This window comes from Heteronotia binoei, chromosome 12 (genome assembly GCF_032191835.1).
Source record: "Heteronotia binoei isolate CCM8104 ecotype False Entrance Well chromosome 12, APGP_CSIRO_Hbin_v1, whole genome shotgun sequence".
In the NCBI taxonomy this organism is placed as follows: Eukaryota; Metazoa; Chordata; class Lepidosauria; order Squamata; family Gekkonidae; genus Heteronotia; species Heteronotia binoei.
In genome coordinates, this window is record NC_083234.1 from 51469740 (window position 1) to 51490498 (window position 20759).

Sequence of the window (20759 nt, forward strand, 5' to 3'; positions counted from 1 at the left end):
GGGTCGCTGCCGAGAGCTTTAACAAAGCTGGCGCAAGCCCGCCTTGAGGGACGTGGTGATGCTGGAGGAGTCCTGAGAGGCGGCGGCTGACGTAAGTCGCGGAAGAACCAGAAGCGGCTGGTGGGGCAGGAGACGGCGGAGCCATGAGCAAGGGGAAGTCCAGCATTCCGGACAGGTGAGGGAGCGGCGCCCCTCAGCCACAAGGGCCCCCCAGGCCACAACCGTGAAATGGAGCTGGCGGTATCACCCGCTCTTTCTGAATCCACCCCCGATCTCCTCGGTGTTCAATCCGGTTGTATTTGGGTCGCAGACATTTTGTTTCTCAGGCCAGCCCACGACCTACAAAAGGGCTTGATGAGGACTGAGCAGATTCCAGAAGCGACAGAGTATTGAGAACCAAGGGGTGGCTCGCTAGCTCCTGATCTTAAACATTCCTAGAAGGGAAGATTTGGAAGTGTGGAATGGGATGTCCAGGTTTCCCACACACACCTTTGGGATTTATAGAAAAGCCGATGATTGTATTGCAAAGCAAAAAAAGAAGGCCCTGCTTCCTACCCTTTTGAGGCTTCCTAGAGTTACTTAATGAAGCAGCAGTCTAGTGGCATCAGAACGAATTAAAACACTTATTTAATCATTTATTTACATAAGACTTTTATCCCGCCCTCTCTGCAAGCGGACTCAGGGCGGCTTACAACAGTCGTTTAAAACAGGATTTAAAACAATAAGTCAATAAAATCTATATAACATTAATACAATTAAAATTTAAAAACTATTCCACGGTGCTGTACCATTACTATGTTGGCGGTTCTGCTTTTCAGATGGTTGGTCACCGGGAACTCTAGCTGATGTCAGGTGGCAGCTCTCTCTCAGTTTAAGCATTGAAGGCCTGTCGAACGGTCTTACAGGCCCTGTGGAATGTAGGAAGGTCCCGCAGGGCCCTTATGGCCTCCAGGAGAGCATTCCATAACTCTGGGGCTGCCACCGAGAAGGCCCTGGCTCGTGTCAAACGCAACCTGGCCTCCTTTGGTCCAGGGGTGGACAGCAGATTTTTTGTCCCTGAACACAGTGCTCTCTGGGGGATTTGTATCATAAGCTTTTGTGAGTCAGAACTCATTTCGTTTGTGAGTGAGTTAATGTAACTCAGAGGGAGAAATGCATTTTTTCCTTTGGAGGTATGAAATGAGCAAAACCTTCACTCTGAGTTTTAAAAGACCCCCCCCCTTCCCCGCAGAGAACAGGCTGGGAGTGGGGAAGTCAGTTCAGTTGCTTTCCAGGCGTAACCTCACCCCACCTTCATACAAAATGCTAATAGGGCTATTTAATGGGATGGTCAAGTGCCCCTGCAGGGGACAGATTTGGAAGTGCTAAATACTAGAGAGACTTCAGGAAGGAATTCCTGAAGTACCTTCAGGGAAAGCTTCTCTGTCCTGGCCTAAACTGGTCATTAGGTGGGGAAGAGAGAGGAAATTAAACTGGAAGTAAGAAAGAAGGTCTCTTTTGTGCTTAGTCCAATAGAGCAGACAGGACTCTTAACTGAGGTCTGGAGAAGGTGACCATTAACTGTGTGCTGGCCTGGAGGCTTCAACATAATTGATATCTCTGTAGAGGTCAGTCAGTCAATCAGTCAGTTTATTTGGCCAATGACCAGTACAAAGCAAAACTATTCAATAAAACATTTAAGAATAAAATTGATCTAAATATAACAGGAATATCTCTAAAATTTAACATTTAAAATTCATACATAAGAACTTAAAATCTGGGCTTATTATACAGCTCTAAAATTTAGATTCTGTACCTAAAATTTCACACTGAATTCTACAAGCTGCTGAGAAAAATTTAGCACAGCTAATAGTGACCTGTGGATTCGCACCCATCAAAAGCTTCCTTAAAATATCTGCATCGGAACAACCTGGGTAATTATTAAGAAGAGGGGAAATTACATTAGATCGAACTTCCTGATAAAAACGACAACAAAACAGTACACGTTCTATAGATTCCACCTCATCAGTGCCACATGGACAAGTTCTCTCCTTTATGGGAGTTTTTTTTTTTAAATCTCCCATCTACAACTGCAGATGGGAGGGCTCACCATCTTGCCAAGGTGAAAGCCCTTCTTTGACTAGGTACCTCCAAAATGGAAAGGTAGGGTGTTGGGGCAACCGCATATTTTAGCTTCTCTGGAGATAGGAAATTTGGGGTATTATTGCTATCCCTTTGGCGCTCTATATCAAGCAATCTTTGTTTGATCATTGATCTTGCTTGATCATAACCCCTTTGTAAAACAAAACCCATATTCTGTAGTTGGCCCTTTCCGATGAGGATTGAAATTATCTTGCAGGACTAAAGCTGTCAAACTCTTTGGGTTGTGTACTAATTTTAACCAAAAGTTAATAGAGGCTAGACTTACCCTAGCTTCCACTTTAACCAACCCTGACTCAAGACATAGACTGGCATTAGACTGGCATTAGACACACATCTTGGAACCTGGAATAAAGCTCTCAAGAATCTTGACTGGACTTTTTCTAGAGGAGCAAAATGGGAAGAGGAAGGTCCAAGTATTGTCCCATACATTAATTGGGGCAATGTTTTTGCCAAAAATAACCGTAAAGCTGCTGGTATATACATGCCTCCTTTGTTACGAGCAAATTTAAGAATGCCCTGTGCAGTTTTCTGGCCAATTGATGTGGCATAATCATGATGGGCAGTTCTACTCCCACTCCCAAGAGGTCTGTAACTTCCTAAGCTAAGGAGCCTGTCCTATATTTTAACATCTGATAGGGCATGTATAGCAAAAGGGACAGAGGAATTGCATTGTATTAATTTCTTTTGATTCTCTTACTCAATCTGGTGCAAAGTATGTTTGTGGATATATTCTTTTAAATAAATCCTTAATAATTTTTTATGCTGGTAATGGTGGTAAAGCTGCAGTACTGCAGTCCTAAACTCTACTCACGACCTGAGTTTGATCCCAGCCAGGACTGGATTAACAATTAGGCCAAGTAGGCACTAGCCTATGGGCCCCCACACCTTTAGGGGCCGCGGGCCAGCTTCCCCCCCTGGTTTCCCCCCTTCTTGCAGCCTCCCAGCCTGCACATGCAGCCAGCAACTGAGCTGCTCTTTGCCCAACTTGCCTGGTGTAGCCGCTGCTGGTGTCATCTCCAGGTTTGCTTCTCTCTGCCTCTCCCCTGCAGCTTTGTCAAAGGAGCTCTTGAGAAGGTGCCTGCAGGCTGCAGTGGAGGCTGTGGGTGTCAAGGTGGGCGCTCCAACTCTGAAATAATTTGTGAGGGGGCCCCTGAGATTTCAACTGCCCTGGGGGCCTCCGTAGGGTTCAGGTAGCTGGCTCAAGGTTGACTTAGCCTTCCCTCCTTCCAAGGTCGGTAAAATGAGTACCCAGCTTGCTGGGGGAGAAGTGTGGATGAATGGGGAAGACAATGGCAAACCACCCTGTAAAAAGTCTGCTGTGAAAACGTCATGATGCAACATCACCCCAGAGATGAAAACGATTGGTGCTTGCACAGGGGACTACCTTTACCTTTTTAATGGTTCTCTGTATCACATAGACTTCCAATGTCTTGGAAATGCTATTTTAAAAGGGACGCCAAGGGGAAGGCAGTCAGTTGGCAAGGGGGTGTTTATGTAGGGGCACACAAAACAGTAAACAGGCCCTGTGGTAACCAGGTGTTGGGCAGTGGGAGACACAGAGGCAAGGCCTTAAAACTTGGAGGGGAAGCTGGGAGTCCTGATCCTTCCAAGGGGCAATTCCATACTAAGGTCAGGTGGTGGCAGCAGTTACCTGAGTGAGAAAGAAAAGCCTCTCCAGGTGTTGAGAAAACCTTGGAGGGCAAGGTGGAATAGGGCCTGCAGGGTGGAGCAGGCTCATTTTGCCACAGTACCTTACAGGTATTCTGTACTCTCTAAGTAGGAAGGCAAGAACCTAAATATGTGACCTGGTTTGGAATTCCACCTCCACAATTGGCTTAATCTATCATGGTTGGACCTACCTTTCTGTTTATTCTAAATGGCTTATATGTCATTTTCAGCAATAGTTGGTCAGGGATGTATATTTAACATGGGAAGTTTGCTGCCAGAAAACCTTGTTCACAGTCTCTACTTTGGACATAGCTATATTTTTCAAGTTTTGACATTATGATCTAATTGTTTCTTCCTCTTTGCAGGTAGCCCTGATTATATGGGAGCAAGTGGTATTGATTTCAGTGTAAAGTTTGCTTACATTTTTTTGCAGCCTTATAGACCTAGATATGCACACACGCTGCAGTTCTTTCAGTATGGAAGCTAGTGTAAAATAACTGAGGTTTTTCTTCTAGATGGACTGCCTACCAACCTCTTGGAAAAAGAATACCTGGAACACGCTTTATTGCTTTTAAAGTTCCTCTTAAAAGGGTAAGTAAGACGTTTAATTTTTGCTTTTGGTTTCATTGCATTGATATTCATAAAGTAAATAAAACAGCTGATAGTGTAAAATGTTGGTGGGCTTTTTAAAGATTATTTGCCCATATTTGCCCATGCTAGGCTACAACTGGATGAGATATGAAAATGTTAACTACTTGGCTTAATAGCATCCATAAGGGAATAGGTTCAAGAGACAGCATCTCGGGCTTGATAAGAGGCACAGGTATTGTGCCAGAAATATGCCTCTGGAACAAAATGTTAGATTGGACAGGGTGGATTTGTGTCAAGAACAAAAGCACTTTTCAGATCAGTTGTGCTTCATGCCTGCAGTCCAACTGATCATGATACCTGAAGGAGAAGCCTCTTTATCCCATTGCTTGGTCAGATTAGCATTTTTGATGCAGAGGTTTTCTGGAGAATTCTGTGCTTTATGAAAGTATGAGGTATCTGGTTTAGTCTGTTTGCATTATGAATGATTTGCTGCCCTGGTTTTTATCTGCATGAGACAACAACATTCATCTGATTCTAAACGTATGTATCTGTCTAGTATATTTATCTCACACTTCATAGAATCAGAGTTGGAAGGGACCTCCAAGGTCATCTAATCCAGCCCCTTGCACAATGCAGGAAATTTGCAACTACCTCTCCCCTGATGCTCCCAGAGACCCCTGCTCCATGACCAGGAGATGGCAAAAAATCCTCCAAGATCACTGGCCAAACCGGCCTGGAGAAAAATTGCTTCCTGACCCCAAAGTGGTGAATGGTATTTCCCTGGGAGTGTAATAATGGCCATGAGAACTAAGCATTGATGCAACCCTTCCCTCTCATGGTCTGCCTGAATCACAGAATCAGAAAAACAAATAACTTTCATGTAGACAAAGCCTCAAAACACGCACAAAAAATATAAATTCAATTGATGTATATTAGTTTTTTATTTTCAAAAAAACATTTTACATTTTTGTACAAATAACATCAAACAGTAAATATGAAAAAAGACGAAACTTAGTTATATGTTATAGATGACAATAATCATAAGATAAATTTCTGTTTAAAATAAAACTATACATATATACTGTTTAGGAATATCTAGTTCAGGTAAATCAGGTTCCAAAGCATAATCAAAGAAGGGAGACCAAAAAAAGGAGGAGTGACATGACAGAGATTTACAGACTTGTGCGTGGGATAGAGAAGGCTGAGAAAGAAGTACTTTTCTCCCTTTCTCACAATACAAGAACTCATGGTCACTCAATGAAATTAATGAGCAGTAGGTTTAGAACAGATAAAGAAGTACTTCTTCACTCAAAGAGTAATTAACATGTGGAATTCACTGCCACAGGCAGTGATGGTGGCTGCAAGCATAGCCAGCTTCAAGAGGGGATTAGATAAACATATGGGGCAGAAGTTCATCATCATCATTCATTGCAAGGTATAGATGGAACCCTATGTCTGGGGCAGTGATGTTCTGTGTTCTTGGTGTTTAGGGGCAGCAGTGTTTCTGGCCCCACTGGTGGACCTCCTGATGACACTTGGTTTTTTGGGCACTGTGTGATACAGAGGGTTGGACTGAATGGGCTATTGACCTGATCCAACATGGCTTCTCTTATGTTTAACCCAACATGGTCAAAGGTGGGCCTCTAGACCTAATGTGTAACCCTCAAGCTGTCCAGAAACAATGACAGAGTATGGCTTTGAGTTTCTTTAGCTGAAAAAAAAGAGGGCTTAGTATGCTGTTATAATACTTTTCCTGAGAGTGAGTGGTGTTAGACTTGTGCTTTAAAGACTTAAACACTTTTATTCTGATGAAAGCTTTAATGGATCCAATCACATCTGATTCAGAAAGCTCTCGTGCCTGAAAGCATGGGCTAAAATAAAAATTTGTTACTTTTTAAGGGCCAGCAATGCTCTTGTCTCTTCTTACAATACAAAACTAGACAAATATAGTTGTACTTTGCATTCAGTATGTAATAAAGTGTCTAGACTGTATTCAGATACCTTTTCTAGATTGCCATTAATCCTACTTTCTCCCCCAGAGTTTTGAAGGGAAACTTGCTCCAAGTGAGCGGTTTTCTCCATTAGATCTTGTTAATCAAGTAAGAGAGCAGAAGGAAGAACTTGGCTTGATCATTGATTTAACATACACCACTCGCTATTATGAGCCAGAGGTAGGTTTGTAAAACATGCCTTTAAAAGGGTTCTTCAATAAGGTCATGCTTTTTAAAATTACTGTCTTGCTTCTCATTTTGGGGGAGGAATGTTTATTGTTCAGGAGCATAGAGAAACTTTGAATAAGTATATTTTGTTAAAGTTAAATTACAGAGATGGGAAAGGCCTTACAGATCACATGGTCCACACCCCTCCTTGGTAATAGGAGCATTTTTGTTCTGGATTTCTAACAGATGCCTATCTAGTTTCCACTTGAAAACTACCAGTGAGAGAAAGCCAACTCCCCACCCCCTCCCGGTGGTAGTTGGTTCTGTTGTAAAACTGCCTTGTTAATAGGTTTCTGCTAATGGTCAGTTGAAATCTGTCCTCTTGTAACTTAAGCCTGTTTGATCCACACTTGTCCCCCAAAGCAGCAAAGGGCAAATCCTTGCCACCTTCTCTGTGACAACCCTTCAGGTCATGCAGTTCTTTCCCCGTCCCACTGCCTGCCTTTTCTTCTCTAAGTTATACATAGCCACTTCATTGAGTCTCATATGAACATATGAAGCTACCTTATACTGAATCAGACCCTCAGTCCATCAAAGTCAGTATTGTCTACTCAGACTGGTAGCGGCTCTCCAGGGTCTCAAGCTGAGGTTTTCCACACCTATTTGCCTGGACCCTTTTTAGTTGGAGATGCCAGGGATTGAAACTGGGACCTTCTGCTTACCAAGCAGATGTTCTACTACTGAGTCACCGTCCCTCCTCAAAGGACTTGTTCCCCAGTCTTTTGACTATCTTCATTGCTCTCTTCTGAACCCATTACAGTTTCTGTACATCTTAAAGTATACTGCCCAAAACAGTACATGTTAACTAGATGAGCACAGAATACAGGGGAACAAGGACTTCTTATGATTTTATGTTGTGGGTCTGTTTGTTTCAGTTCTTTTATTGTCTGCCTTTCTTGTTGAGGTTCAAAGCAGATTCAATTTATTAAAAACGCAACAAAGACAGGTGGAATACAATGCACTGTGTAATGAAGTAAAAACAGTATAATCCATCCCATAAATTGGACAACAATGAAATTAAGACAGTACAATATGATCAGTAAACAATGTAGCATAAAGTGTGAGGAAAACAAAAGATAGGCAATTAAAATTAGAAGCTTTTTTTCCTTTTGTTCTCAAGTCACAGCTGACTTAAGTTACTGCATGTGGTTTTCAAGGCAAAAGACATTCAAAGGTGGTTTGCCATTGCCTGCTTCTGTGCAACAACTGTGATATTCCTTTGGGGTCTCTCATCCAAATACTAGCCAGGACCAAGTCTGCTTAGCCTCTGAGATCTCACTAACCTGGGTTGCCCAGATTACCTTTCTAGAAAATGTCCTTAAAGGAAAATTCTGTTCTCCCCTATTTCCTGTATAAAGATGCCTGTCTGAGCTGTTCCAGTTTTACATATTTTGCAAAATGGTACAAGCATAGGTGCCTTCTTGGCCTGATCAGTAGCCCATTCATCCAGGTGAAAGCCACAACAGAGAACGCTCTGGTATGGGCAGTTTTGATTCTTAGCAGGATGAGACCTTTAGAAGGCTTTGCTCAGCAGTGCATATCAAGACAGGTGGTCCTGTAGATGTGGGTCCTAGGCCATGTAGGTAATAACCAGTACCTTGAATTGAAGCTGGATACTAATGGGTAACCAGTGGTGTGAATGCAGAATGGATGTAATTTGCATACTCTTAATGGGTTTTGGCAGTAAATGAGACACAGTGTTCTGCATCCGCTGGAGTGTGAATTGACTTCAAGGCAACTGGAATTGAGTGGCAAACGCCTTATAAAATGGCATAAGCCTTGTCTGGAACTGTACATCTCTATGCTGCCTCATATTCAACTTGTGATGCACTGTGTACAGCTTGCTTACAGTTGGGTTGCTTACAGCGGTGCATGCAGGGAAGCAATGTGGAAAGTTTTCAGAAGGGGGTGTGTGTGTTTGAGGAATATTGCACAAGAACCTGACAGGGATAGTATTTTGGCCAAAAAGGATGAGCTGATTGATTTCCCACACCTGCAACACAGCAAATTACTACTGCATTGCAGCTTGAGTTCGCCTGAAAAGAAGGTGTGAGGGCTTGTGTCATCAAGCCTCTTTATAGGAGGCAGGAAATGTATGATGTAATATTGGGGGTAGCTGCAAGTGTATTGTGTGTTTCAAAACAGTTGTAGGCGTTTGATATAAGCCAAACGTTGTAGGCGTTTGATATAACAGTTGTAGGCGTTTGATATAAGCCACTCACAGTTCTGCAGTAACATCACGTGGACTGACTTCAGGAGTGGTTGGGGCATAGGTCAAGGAGAAATTCCCATATAGACACTCTGGTTAGAGAGGAATGCCAGTGGTGCTTGTTGGGCATAAGCCTAGAATTCACCTTGGATGGAAACGCCACTGGGGTAACTGGACTCCCAATATGAGTTCCTTTGCTTCACAATTGCCTAGAAAACAGTTAAAGTTTGTCAGTAAAGAGATCTCTAAACATTACAATTTGTCTTTGATTTCATTTTCATCTAAGCATGAGAATAAACATCCCTTAAAAGGATAAGAGGTGGTAGCTTGTGTTCATGTTCATTACAACCATTGTACATAAAGAAAGCTTTGTCCATTCTTATAGGAGCTACCAGGTAGTCTGCAGCACTGTAAGATTTTTACAGTTGGACATGAAGTACCAGATAATGAGACAGTTCTTAAATTCAAAAGTGCTGTGAAGCAGTTCTTGACGGAGAACCGACATAATGGTGAGAATGATCTAAAATGATTTCATGAGAGCCAGTTTGGTGTAGTGGTTAAGTGTGCGGACTCCTATCTGCGGGAACTGGGTTTGATTTCCCACTCCTCCACTTACAGCTACTGGAATGGCCTTGGGCTAGCCATAGCTATCACAGGAGTTGTCCTTGAAAGGACAGCAGCTGTGAGAGTCCTCTCAGCCCCACCCATCTCTCAGGGTGTCTGTTGTGGGGGGAAAAGATACAGGAGATTGTAAGCCGCTCTGAATCTCTGATTCAGAGAAAAGGGCAGGGTATAAATCTGAGGTCTTCTCCTCCCCCCCCCTCCTAATTTTTGCACAGTGGACTTCTGCTGTCTGTCTGTACTGCACAGTTCTCCTACAGGGCATAAGCAAAGCTGATGGGTTACTTTTGCAAGGAACTTATAATCTAAAGCTTGACATGAGGGTAGGAGAGGGAAGGAATGGGGGGAGAAAAAGGTAGCTGTTCTCTTCTTGATTCATGCCAACCAGTTTTACAATGAAAGCTAAACTGTTCCCTGGAATGATGGTGAATAGTGGGTGCTTCTTACTTTTCCAACAAGTCTTTTACTTAGTATGGTTTTCACTGAGATTGGAAGGCTGAGGTACAGGGTGTTTAGTCTCCTGTGTGATTATGTCAGCTTTTTAGAAGTTATAAGTGAGCTAATTCTTAGACATAAACAGTGCTTTGTAGGAATGTCAGCATTGTCTGACTTGCATAATGAAAAATGGGAAATGAATAACATTCTGTGCAGCTGAGCAGCATACAAAAACAAATGCAAATTCTGTCTTCTAGACAAACTGATTGGTGTTCACTGCACACATGGCTTGAATCGAACTGGTTACCTAATTTGCAGGTGAGTTGCCTGAGAAACAAATGTTGATGGATCTGAGGTGGGGGTGAGCTTTGTAGATATTCAAGTAATTGAATGACTGCCACACAAATCCTTGCTGAAGTCAATGATCTGGATTCTTGACGTTCTGTCTGCTTGCACTCTTCATCTGTTGTGGAGGAGGTCCTCTGTTGTAGAATGTGTTCCTCTGGTGCTGGTGCTCATGCAAGATCAGTGTCTTCTCAGTTACTTCCAAGAAGCCAAGTGCTTAATGCAAGAATGTACTCTGCTACTGAGGGCCACCTGTGAAGCAGACAAAGAGGAGCACAAGTGGAAAAAAGGTTTAGGGCCCAAATTCTCCTGGACAAAAGCCACTGTTTTGTACTTCCATTTATATCGTGCTATTTGCAAGCACTGCTGTTTGCTACCCAAAATTAGGTTTTAGCATGATCAATCATGCAATATCATTTTCCCCTTAAAGGAAGCAGAGACACAGACGCATGTTGAATAACCAGACTTCTTAGTGCAGGTTGGGAAATGTTGATGGTTTTAACTGGTAGTGCCCTTACAATTGCTAAGGGGCAAAGAATTAAGTATAAAAAGGCCCATGGTAAAATCCTCCTCTCAGAAGCTTGTGGGCCATTCAGGAGACTATTCTAGATAGTTTCTCAGTTTCCTTGAGGCTAGAGTATTTTGGGCTTTTTCTGAAGCTTGCACATGAAAGTTCATACCTTGAATAAAACTTCGTTGGCCTTAAAGGGGTCAGTGGACTTCATTTTTAAACTGCTTTCTATTCATGATGAAACTAGCCTAATTTGGTGGTAGTCTTGGGAACATTTACTGAACTTCCCATCTAAACATAGATAAGGTCAAGCTGTTAAGATATTTATTTTAGCACAGCTTACTGCCTTTCTCCAACTAACTGTTTACAATAGGGTTCCCCAATGCAGCACCTGCCAGTACTTTTTTTAGCAAGTGGGCGGGGCCATTGTAAGACAGGGCTACTTATTCCCTCATTCATATCAAAGAAAGTGTTTATTCCCTCATTCATATTAAAGTGTTTTCCAGCCACTAGAGAATCAGGAGGATTGCTAAGCACCCAGGCTTTCTTAGCCAGAAGCATGGTTCTGTTCCCCCTACAATTGTGACTGACTATTGCCATGAACTTTTTCTGCAAGTAACACAAAGAGGGAGCTTAGTTTTAGTCTTAAGAGTCCAGGGAGCTGGACTGTTGCATTAGGGTAGATGAGAGTTCAGGAACAGAAGCCCACCCTGTCCTTCAGGCTTGCTGTCCTTCCTGTAACGGAACAATTATTTCAACCAAAGTCAGCTTTATATGTTAAGTTGCCATGCAGTTCTTTTACAAAGCATGGAACGAGATACTATGTTTGGCTGGGCCTCCTGCAGCAGTGGTTTGGGGGTGGCACTCACCATCTCCTCTCAAAAATCCAGAAGTGGCTTCAGTATCAGAAATGTTGGTGATGCTGACTTGCAATATAAGTTCTGTTATATGCCCAGTTTTTCTGTGTCTCCTGTACATACTTCTACAAGTATGCTAGTCCTGCTCTTTATTTTTATTAATGCTTTCCTGCTATTGTGCGAAGGTATCTAATTGATGTCGAAGGAATGGATCCAACCATGGCAATAGAATGTAAGTTTTGCACCCTTATTTGCAGTGCTCAGTGGGACTGGGGCATTGATTTCTGTTTCTCAAAAACTTACCCCTAGTTTCAACATGGAAACTACAGCAACACAATTTTGTGGTACACTAGAACCAAGTTCTTCTGCTATTGGGGGGGTGGAAATCTAGAATATGTATCACAGTAATTTAAATAAGGAGATGCTTGTACAGTCGAGAGGAGAAATATGCCTCCAAGCTTACCTCAGATTTCCCCCCCCTACAAATGGAATCTGGCATTTGTTTCCCATGGTGCATTTCTGTAATTGGGGGATTTTGGGTGATTTCCTCCTGTAGCGGGAAAAGCTCATACGTTACCTATTATAGACCCCTGACACCCCCCCATGCTGTATTGTCCCCAGAAGCATCATTTTACAGAGTGTTTTGAGCTGCAGTGGAAGGGTGGGGGCAGAGAAATTCTATTCTGCTGATGGAAACAGCCTCCATTAGCCAGGATCTGTATAGAAGGAAAAACAGTGGGGGTGGGGGAAACTGGTCACTTTATTCCCTTCTCCTATTAACTTCATTTGTTTCAAATGAAAAATTGGAATGTTTTGGAGGGAATTAAAAAACCCTTTCTGAGTATAAGATGGAAACTTGATGGTATTTGTGTTATTTCCATGAGACAATATGGTTTACATGAGACAAAATGGTGGCACCTGGAGATCTCCAGCTATTACAGTTGATCTTCAGACAACCAAGATAGTTCCCTGGAGAAAAAGCTTTGGAGGATGGACTTTATGGCATTATACCCTGCTGAAGTTTTTCTCCTCCCCAGGGTCCACCCCCAAAATCTCCAGGTATTTCCCAACCCAGAGCCAGCAACCCTAGTTTTATGTGACCAGTTTTCTTTATACTCCATATGGCTGCGTGTGATATGATCCTGAACAGATCAGCATTATTTCAAAGTTTACTTCAAGATTCAAATTTATTGATAGCCCTTAAAATCAGCCGCTAGCCCCCTCCCAGTTTAAAGAAGAATCATTGCATGTGAGGGCTTTATACAGTAACTCCATGTTCCACTGGTAAACACATATTGCCAGCATTTGTAATATGCCTGAATAATGCTGACAATGTGGACAGAAAACTAATTGTCATTATCATAACGGACTAAACTTTTTTCTGTACTGTGTTGATAATTTCTATTTTTAACCCACTCACAGTCCATTTTCCTATCTAGTACAAAGGTTTGTTTACTAGCAGTAAGTCCTATTCAACTAGATAGGATTAATTGCTTTGTTGATCTGCCCAGGACTGATTTGTGTAATATGGTTTTATATGCTGGTCTGTTCACCTGCTTGCATTACTATTTTTGTAGTTATTCTAATAAAAGTAGTACATTTAATTGTTATAAATATGTCAAACAGTAGCACTTTTTGTTAAATCATATAATGCATTTTAGGGGTTTTTTTAAAGTAAGGATTGGTAAGAATATAAATAACATTTCTAGTTAACTCATTTTCAACATTTTCATTTTTTATAGGGTGGTCACACTGTGACTTGGGAGCCACACGTGGCTCTTTCACACATATTGTGTGGCTCTTGAAGCCCCCACTGCCCCATCAGCTGACGTGGAAATGGCATTTCTCTCTTTAAATCGCTTCTGCAGTCCAAGCCAGCCTGCAGCTTGGAGAATGCATTTAGAGTTGCTTTCTTTTCACCTTTCCCTCTGTCAGCCTGAGAAAGGACATTATCAACCATTACTGATAGTTTCCTTAAAGGTTCTCTAAGGAAATACAGTTTGAAAACCAAAAACTAAATCTATGCAAAATACTTGTTGATTGGGTATTGGTGTATGTAGATATTCTGCTGCTTCAAGTATGTTATTTGAAACAGTTAGAATAATGCTCTTTAGAACAGCTCTGAAGCTTGTTTTTCTTCTAGTGTTCAATAGATGCAGAGGACATTCTATAGAGAGGAAGAACTATATTGATGCCCTTAAAAGAGGACCTGCCCGCAGGTATGCTGTTTTTACTGCTGCCTTATTAGCTAAGTTTTGATGTCTTTCCCCTGCCTGAAGAAGCAGGCATTAAAGGGAGAAACTGGTTTTATTCTCATATCTACCACTAGTTTCTGTTAGTAACTTAGGCAAAATATCTGCTTTGAGAAGTAGTACAAACGAAGGTCCAAAGGGGTATCGCATTCAAATCCCTGTGGTCCATGAGATGGAATTCTCTAGATAGCAACCCTTTTACATATCAGTGTGAACAGTTGCTTTTGATTCAGCCAACAGAGCAAGATAGAGCCAGACATTCTGCAAGACCCTCTCATCCTGAACTGATTCTTTTAGGCTGTGAGGCAAAGCACCCCTGGCCTGGCCTCTCCTCAAGAGTTAATGGAAGTGTGGTGATCAGCTTCTCATGAGAACATGCGGTCTCTGCAATGGGAGGGGGAGTGCCAGGGGAGCTGAGGTGATCTTCTAGGGCTTCTTATGAAAATGGATCCTGATTGGATGTCATCCTCATCTGATGTTGCTGGGCACAAAAATTATAATTGAATGAGGGCCCTGAACAAGTGATACTAGTTGAGATTTTGACAGACTAAAGGTCTGAACTTTGGCCTTTGATTCTTGAATGCAAGGTTTGTGCCAGCTGATACATGTTCTAAGAAGCGTTAGGTAATTAAGCTAGTTTTCTTGTTTCCTTGCTGCATGATTTTAGAATAATGTGTTGGCTGTAGAATAATTTTTCATATTTATAGAAATCGAAATAAACTTTTTTTTAATTAAACAGCAGCTTGTTTACTGGTGTGCAACTGTGCTGGAAACCCATGGGGTTTGATTAGAGACTCCTAGACATAGATGATCTAAGTTAACCAAATGTCACTTTTTGGGACACTGTTCATTCTGGCCCAGGGGAAAGTTCTCTTCTAGCTATGAAGCATGAGCCTTCTGTTACCCCTCTGCTAGAATGTTAGAGGCACATGGTCTGGCACACCCCCAATAACAATTTTGGCACTCCTACTAATGTTGCTATGCAACCTTTCTTACATAATAAGGGCCCAAAGGTACAAGACATTAAAAAACATTCAAACAATTAAAATACAGTTATAAAATTCAATTAAAAAACAACAGTAGGAGTGCCAAAAATTATTGGAGGTGTGCCAGACCAAACCAGAGTCTTCACCTGCTGGTAAAAGACAACAGAGGGAAACAGACGAATCTGTCTGAGTTGAGAGTTTTAGTGCCATGACAGGTCTTTTCTTGGATGGCCACCCATCTAGCCTCGGATGGTGGGGGGAACCGATGCAGAGCCTGTGAGGATGGCCAGAATGAGCAAGTCTGTGCATGTGGGAGAAGGCTATCCTCAAGATACGTTGGTTCTAGGCCATACAGGGCTTTAGAGGTCAATACCAGCACCTTCAATTGAGCCCAGAAGCAAATTGGAAGCCAGTGTAGGTGGAACAAGAATGCAGTGATATGATCCCTACAGTCCACTCCAGTCAATACTTTGGCTGCAGCATTCTGTACCAACTGTATCTTCTGGACAGTCTTTAAGGGCAGCCCCAGGGCAGAGCATGTTGCAGTAATTTAATCTAAACATTACCAGGGCATGCTGCCCTGTGGTAAGATCCTTTCTCTCCAGAAAGGACTACAGCCAGCTCACCAGCGAAAGCTGCTGAAAGGTACCTCTGGCCACCTGTTCATCCAGCAGGAGGTTCAGGTCCAGCAGCAACCCCAAGCTATGAACCTGCTCCTTTAAGGAAGTGCAATGTCATCTAGAATGGGCTAACCCATTTCCCAGGTCAGACCTTACCCCTCCCCCCCACACACACCAGTAACATCTCTGTTTCAGCTTGTCAGCCCTCATCATTACATCTAGGTGAAAGAAGGAACCCCCGTCCCCAATAGGCCAATCTGTGTGAGCCATGCCAAAGTCCCACCACAGAAACTTGAGTAAGCCTTCCAAAATTTATCTTGGTTGTAGCCCTAACCTGGATAGCTCAGGCTAGCCCAATCTCATCAGATCTTGGAAACTAAGCAGGATCAGCCCTGGTCAGTATTTGGATGGGCAACCTCAACGAAATACTATTCAGGCAATAGCAAACCACCTTTGAAACGTCTTTTGCCCTTAAACAACAAATTTGGTTTGCCACCTAGTGGTGCACGATTCTAAAATAACTAGAACTTCTGGCTGCCAGACAATCTTAGGATCTAGCTATACTACACACACAATCACATATTAATTAGTTAATCTATGAGTCACTTTTCACTTTACATAAGTCTACAAATTGTAATCTTTGTATTTCTGGATGAAATTTATTAATGGCTGTTCCACAGAAGTTAGTTCACTTTCATCCTATCAGAGCTGTATAATTCTGTCAATGTTTTTCTTTAAAGGAATCATCATGCAGCTGTGTCAGGATATGGCTGGATGAATAAAGAACACTGCAGATACACACCCGGTTCTGGTTTTCAAGCAACTGACTTCAATCCACGAAATTTGCAACACTGTGCATTGCAAGAACAAAGGTTTCCCATTTGTCTTTTTTCTCTTCCCTCCCCTCTTTCTGGATGTTCAGTATAACAAAAGAAAGGGGAAGCACAATGAGGTCAGGTGCCTTAATGCATCTTTCTCTTTTTCTGGCCTTCTGAGTATAAAATAGGCCAAACTTTAGTCCTACTATTGGGGAATTCCACTTCCTTTTGAAACTAAACTATAAATAAATTAGTCAAATCTCTACTGCAGGGAGGATCCAAGTCCATATTCAATAAGAGGGACAATCTCTTCTGCTCATGTGGGAATAGTGCTAGTTCTAGTCTGTAGGATGCTGAAAGAGATCCTGGGAATCTTGTGGCACCTTAAAGGCTAAGTTAATTTACAAAGGCCAGTGATCCAGCTAGTTCAGCATCTGGTTTAGGGGCCAGCAAACAGGGCACAGAAGGCACAGGCTTTCCTCTTATGTTGCTTTCTAGCACAGGTATGCAGAAGTTCACTGTCTTTTAATGTGGAAAGTTAGAGTCCATGGCACTTTTAGGACCAACCAAGTTTTATTCAAGGTATGAGCTTTCGAGTGGACATCCACTACTTCAGATGTAATGAAATGAAAGAATATTCCTGTTTTGTCTCCGCATATCTTAAAATATCTTCATCATATTATATGATAATTTGCTGTTCAGACTCTGTCTATATATTTGTTCGGTTTTTTTCCGTTTCATTGTATCTGAATAAGTGTGCATGCACCCAAAAGCTCATACCTTGAATTAAACTTTGTTGGTCTTAAAGATGCCTCTGGACTTTAACTTTGTTCTTTTGATTCAGACCAACATGGTCTATCTCAATGTTGAAGTTGCTATTAGTTATTGTGGCTAATCTATGTTTTCCCCTTTTAAAGCCAACCATTCTTGGGGCATGTCCACTAGCAGCAAATTTCACAATTTAACTTTTCTCCATTTTGAATCTATTGTTTATGTGCTTCATTAGATGCCCTGAATTTTGATCTTATGGGAGAGGGAGAAAAAGTTCTATTCACTTTTTCCAGCCCACAGATATAAAAACTGAGTGCCTGCAGTTTAGTAGCCTTTCACTTTTTCTTTTTTAGGGACAGGCTTGCTGGAAGTAGAAGGGGTCGACGAAATCCATACAGGTGAGAGAATTAATGTTACAAGGAATAAGTGTGGGTCCAAGATACTTGCAGGATCCTTTCCCCAGGCCCAGCATAACTTAGGGGCTTTGCCAGGCTGCACAGCCACTGCTGCTGGGACAGTGGGTCTCCTAGGCTGTGCGGCTGCTACCAGGTTGTACTGCTGTGCTACTCACAGATTGCATGGCTGTTGGTGGCTGCTGCCAGGCCCAGCAGGGGTTTGCAGCCACCACCACTGTACTCATAGTGGCTTCCCTGTCCAGCCAACGAATGCTACTTAACTTTTGGAGGAATTACTCTCCCCCCAATAGTCTTTTAAAGATTTCAGATTTTTCTACAAATCTAGAGTCCTCCAGGTTTGCTGAAAAATCTGTCTAGTGTCCATGTGGCCTCAATCTGTGGATTTAGCTGCCTGCAGATGGGGGCCACATGTCACCCATAGTACATAGGTTTACATGTATATACCGTTTGTATTTCTTGTGGAGGATACTTCACTCTGGAGTTGTGTGTATGTTTGTAGTAGCAACAATCACCCAGATTTTCATGCAATACAGAAATAATCCAAATTAATTTTTTCATACATTTATTAAAAATTAGATTAATACAAATTAAATTTTATTGTATCTGTTTGATTTGCATAATTGTACTTCTGAAGTAAATCTTTCCAAAACAGGCTTTCGCAAAGTTCATGGTGGCAGGCAGGGAAGAAAGAAAGAAGGGCACACTGATTGAAACTCTGTGGTGTTGAGAGATGTGTACTAGCCAATCAAAACAAAATTCCCTCTCTTATGAGCCCTCTTTACCAGCGCAAAACCCTCACTATCCTCTCCAGCCTAGAAGATGTAGTGTAGACAGACAGTCCAGTCAGAACTTCTATTGATGGGCTGACATCATAATTCTGAAGAGCAAAAGATGCAAAATTTTGTGACAGATACTAGATTTTTTGGCTGTGTAGCAGAACCTTGGCATGCCAGATACACTCGGCCAAGCAAAGGTTATTTTGCACTAGTTTGAGATGACTGGAATATGTGCAGATTGTAGTGTAGTATCTGTTATATCAATGCAAGGAGCTGCAGATTGAAACTTTTGCCTCTTGCATGAGTAAAAGACACTGATGTTCAATGACACTCCCCCCTGCCACAGGTCAGAACACTTACTCCAGGGCAATCCACGGGTAGTGTCAAACAATATTTCTACTTTCTCTCATAACTGAGAGCCCTGACCTGGATAGCCCAGGCTATCCCAATCTTGTCAGATCTCAGAGGCTAAGCAGGGTTGGCACTGGGCTATTATTTGGATGGGAGAACACCAAGGAATACCAGAGTCATGATGCTAAGGCAGGCAATGGCAAATAACCACTGAAGGTCTCTTGCCTTGAGAGGGTCACCATAAGTCTGCTATGACTTGACAGCAAAAAAAAAAGTGACAAATCTCTAAGGAGTAGCCCCTCTAGTAACTGGGAGTTTTGTTCCATTTAGTGTAGGTTTGTGGAGCTCCTTCCTGTGCTTGGCTATATCTGCAGCTGTTAGGGGTGGTCTGAGTGAAACTATTTGTTCACTTAGGACTCATCTTTTTCTCTGAGAGTCAGATAGATTTGCCTTAGCAAGCTCTTCCCTCCACTCAAAGGCCTGAAGTGTTGAAAAACGCTCTGTTCAAGTGCAAAAAAGCTTCAGGAACAGCTTTGAGGCAATTAACAATTAGGCCAACTAAGCACTGGCCTATGGGCCTCCACACCTTTAGGGGTCCCAGGCCGGCTCCCCCCCCCGGTTCCCCCCCCTGCTTGCAGCCCTCCCAGCCTGCATGCGCAGCCAGCAACTGAGCCACTCTTTGCCCAACTTGCCGGGTGCAGCTCCTGCTAGCATCATTGCCATGTTTGCATCTCTCTGCCTCTCCCCCACAGCCTTGTCAAAGGGGCTTTTGAGAAGGTGCCTGCAGGCTGCAATGGGGGACGTAGACATGGGGCGGGTGCTCCAGCTCTTGAGATAATTTGCAAGGGGCCCCCTGATATTTTGACAGCCTAGGGGCCTCCACAGGGTTTAATCCAGCACTGCTTTGAGGCTCCTTCTTAATTTACAGTGTGGTCTGAGCTTCTCTGCCAAGTCCTTCAAGACCTAGTTGTCTCTGAAGCTTTGTGGCTTCTCTTTCAGAAGATCTACCCAGAACCAAAAGCACATCACCTGTTACAACGAAGATCAGTCTGTTTACAGTCCTCAGCACCCCCCTCCACCTCACAGCATCCAGCAAAGATGGAATCACAATAGAAGACCCAACAGCCAGTGGTTTGATTCACTTTACCAGCCCTATTTGCAGGAATGTGAACCCTCTTTTCCAGTGCAAAATCCTCACTATCCTTTCCAGCATGGAAGGTACAGTGCAGACAGAAAGTCCAGTCAGAACTTCTATTGATGGAAACACAGCTGGCACGGAGGACACTAATGGAAAAAACACCCTTACCTGATCTGCTATTTACTGGTCCAGTGGTAAGCTGCTGGCTGTGTTAAATCATTGCTTGCTTGCCAAGAGAACTCCAAAGATTGTCGATTCCTTCCAAACACTGCAGAATTCCTGGCTGAAATCTCAACTGGAAGGGGTGTAGAAAGCTGCAGAGATAGCCTTACCATGAAGGAGAGTAAGATATTTTGGATGCTATTAAGAACACCAGCATGGAAGGCAGAAACATGCAATTAATGGGTCAGAAGCTGTGGGAAGTTTTGCTAACCAAATAAATCATTGAAATAAAACAATGAGACTTTTAGAATGTGTGTCAGATAATAAAGAATCTAAATCCAACCAGAATGTCATCTATTTTTAACACAGCTTATATATCTACTTGGAGCAGAGTGCGGTAATTGCTAAAATTTAGTAACAATTGCAATCATCCTTATCTAACCATTATTCTGGCACCTTGTTGTCTGCTTCTGCTTTTGGTTCTGCAGGTAGCAAAAAGAGCAGTGTGTGGGGTTGGGTGTGTAACTATATACATAAGCCACATCAGGTATTTGTCTGTGTTGCTGCTGAACAGGATTGTCACAACTGACACTTGGGTTGCATGGTGTTTCCACTTTTCCAGATTGCTGAGCTGTCTCAGTGGCTGAAGAAAGGCTTTCCTGATTCTGTGTAAGCAGGAATCCTGTTTATCAATTTATTTATTAAAACATTTCTACCTTCCTTTGTGGTTCTAGTGGACTTACAATAATAAGTTATTAATGGGAGATGGTGCTTGTTAGACAGGAACAAATGCTTTATCTGCTGTCAACCAGGCAGAGCAGTCTGTATAAATACAGGCAGATTCTTAAGTGACATTTACCCCCTGCTGATA

The 20759-nt window shown here is 42.5% G+C and overlaps 1 protein-coding gene across 2 annotated transcripts; it reads left to right on the forward strand.

The window, feature by feature from the left end:
- Window positions 1–40: 40 nt before the first annotated feature.
- Window positions 41–20230, forward strand: DUSP11 (dual specificity phosphatase 11). 2 transcript variants are annotated; one of them, XM_060250834.1, is made up of 10 exons: window positions 41–175; window positions 4326–4401; window positions 6441–6572; window positions 9215–9338; window positions 10143–10203; window positions 11784–11830; window positions 13742–13817; window positions 16197–16328; window positions 17399–17443; window positions 19588–20230. In XM_060250834.1, exons 1-10 carry the CDS (start codon window positions 144–146, stop codon window positions 19844–19846), a joined length of 984 nt encoding a protein of 327 aa, XP_060106817.1. In that variant the 5' UTR covers window positions 41–143; the 3' UTR covers window positions 19847–20230. The 2 variants fall into 2 exon arrangements, with proteins under 2 accessions (XP_060106817.1, XP_060106818.1); XM_060250835.1 differs by lacking the exon at window positions 17399–17443 and having other exon boundaries at window positions 48–175.
- The last annotated feature ends 529 nt before the right edge of the window (window positions 20231–20759 follow it).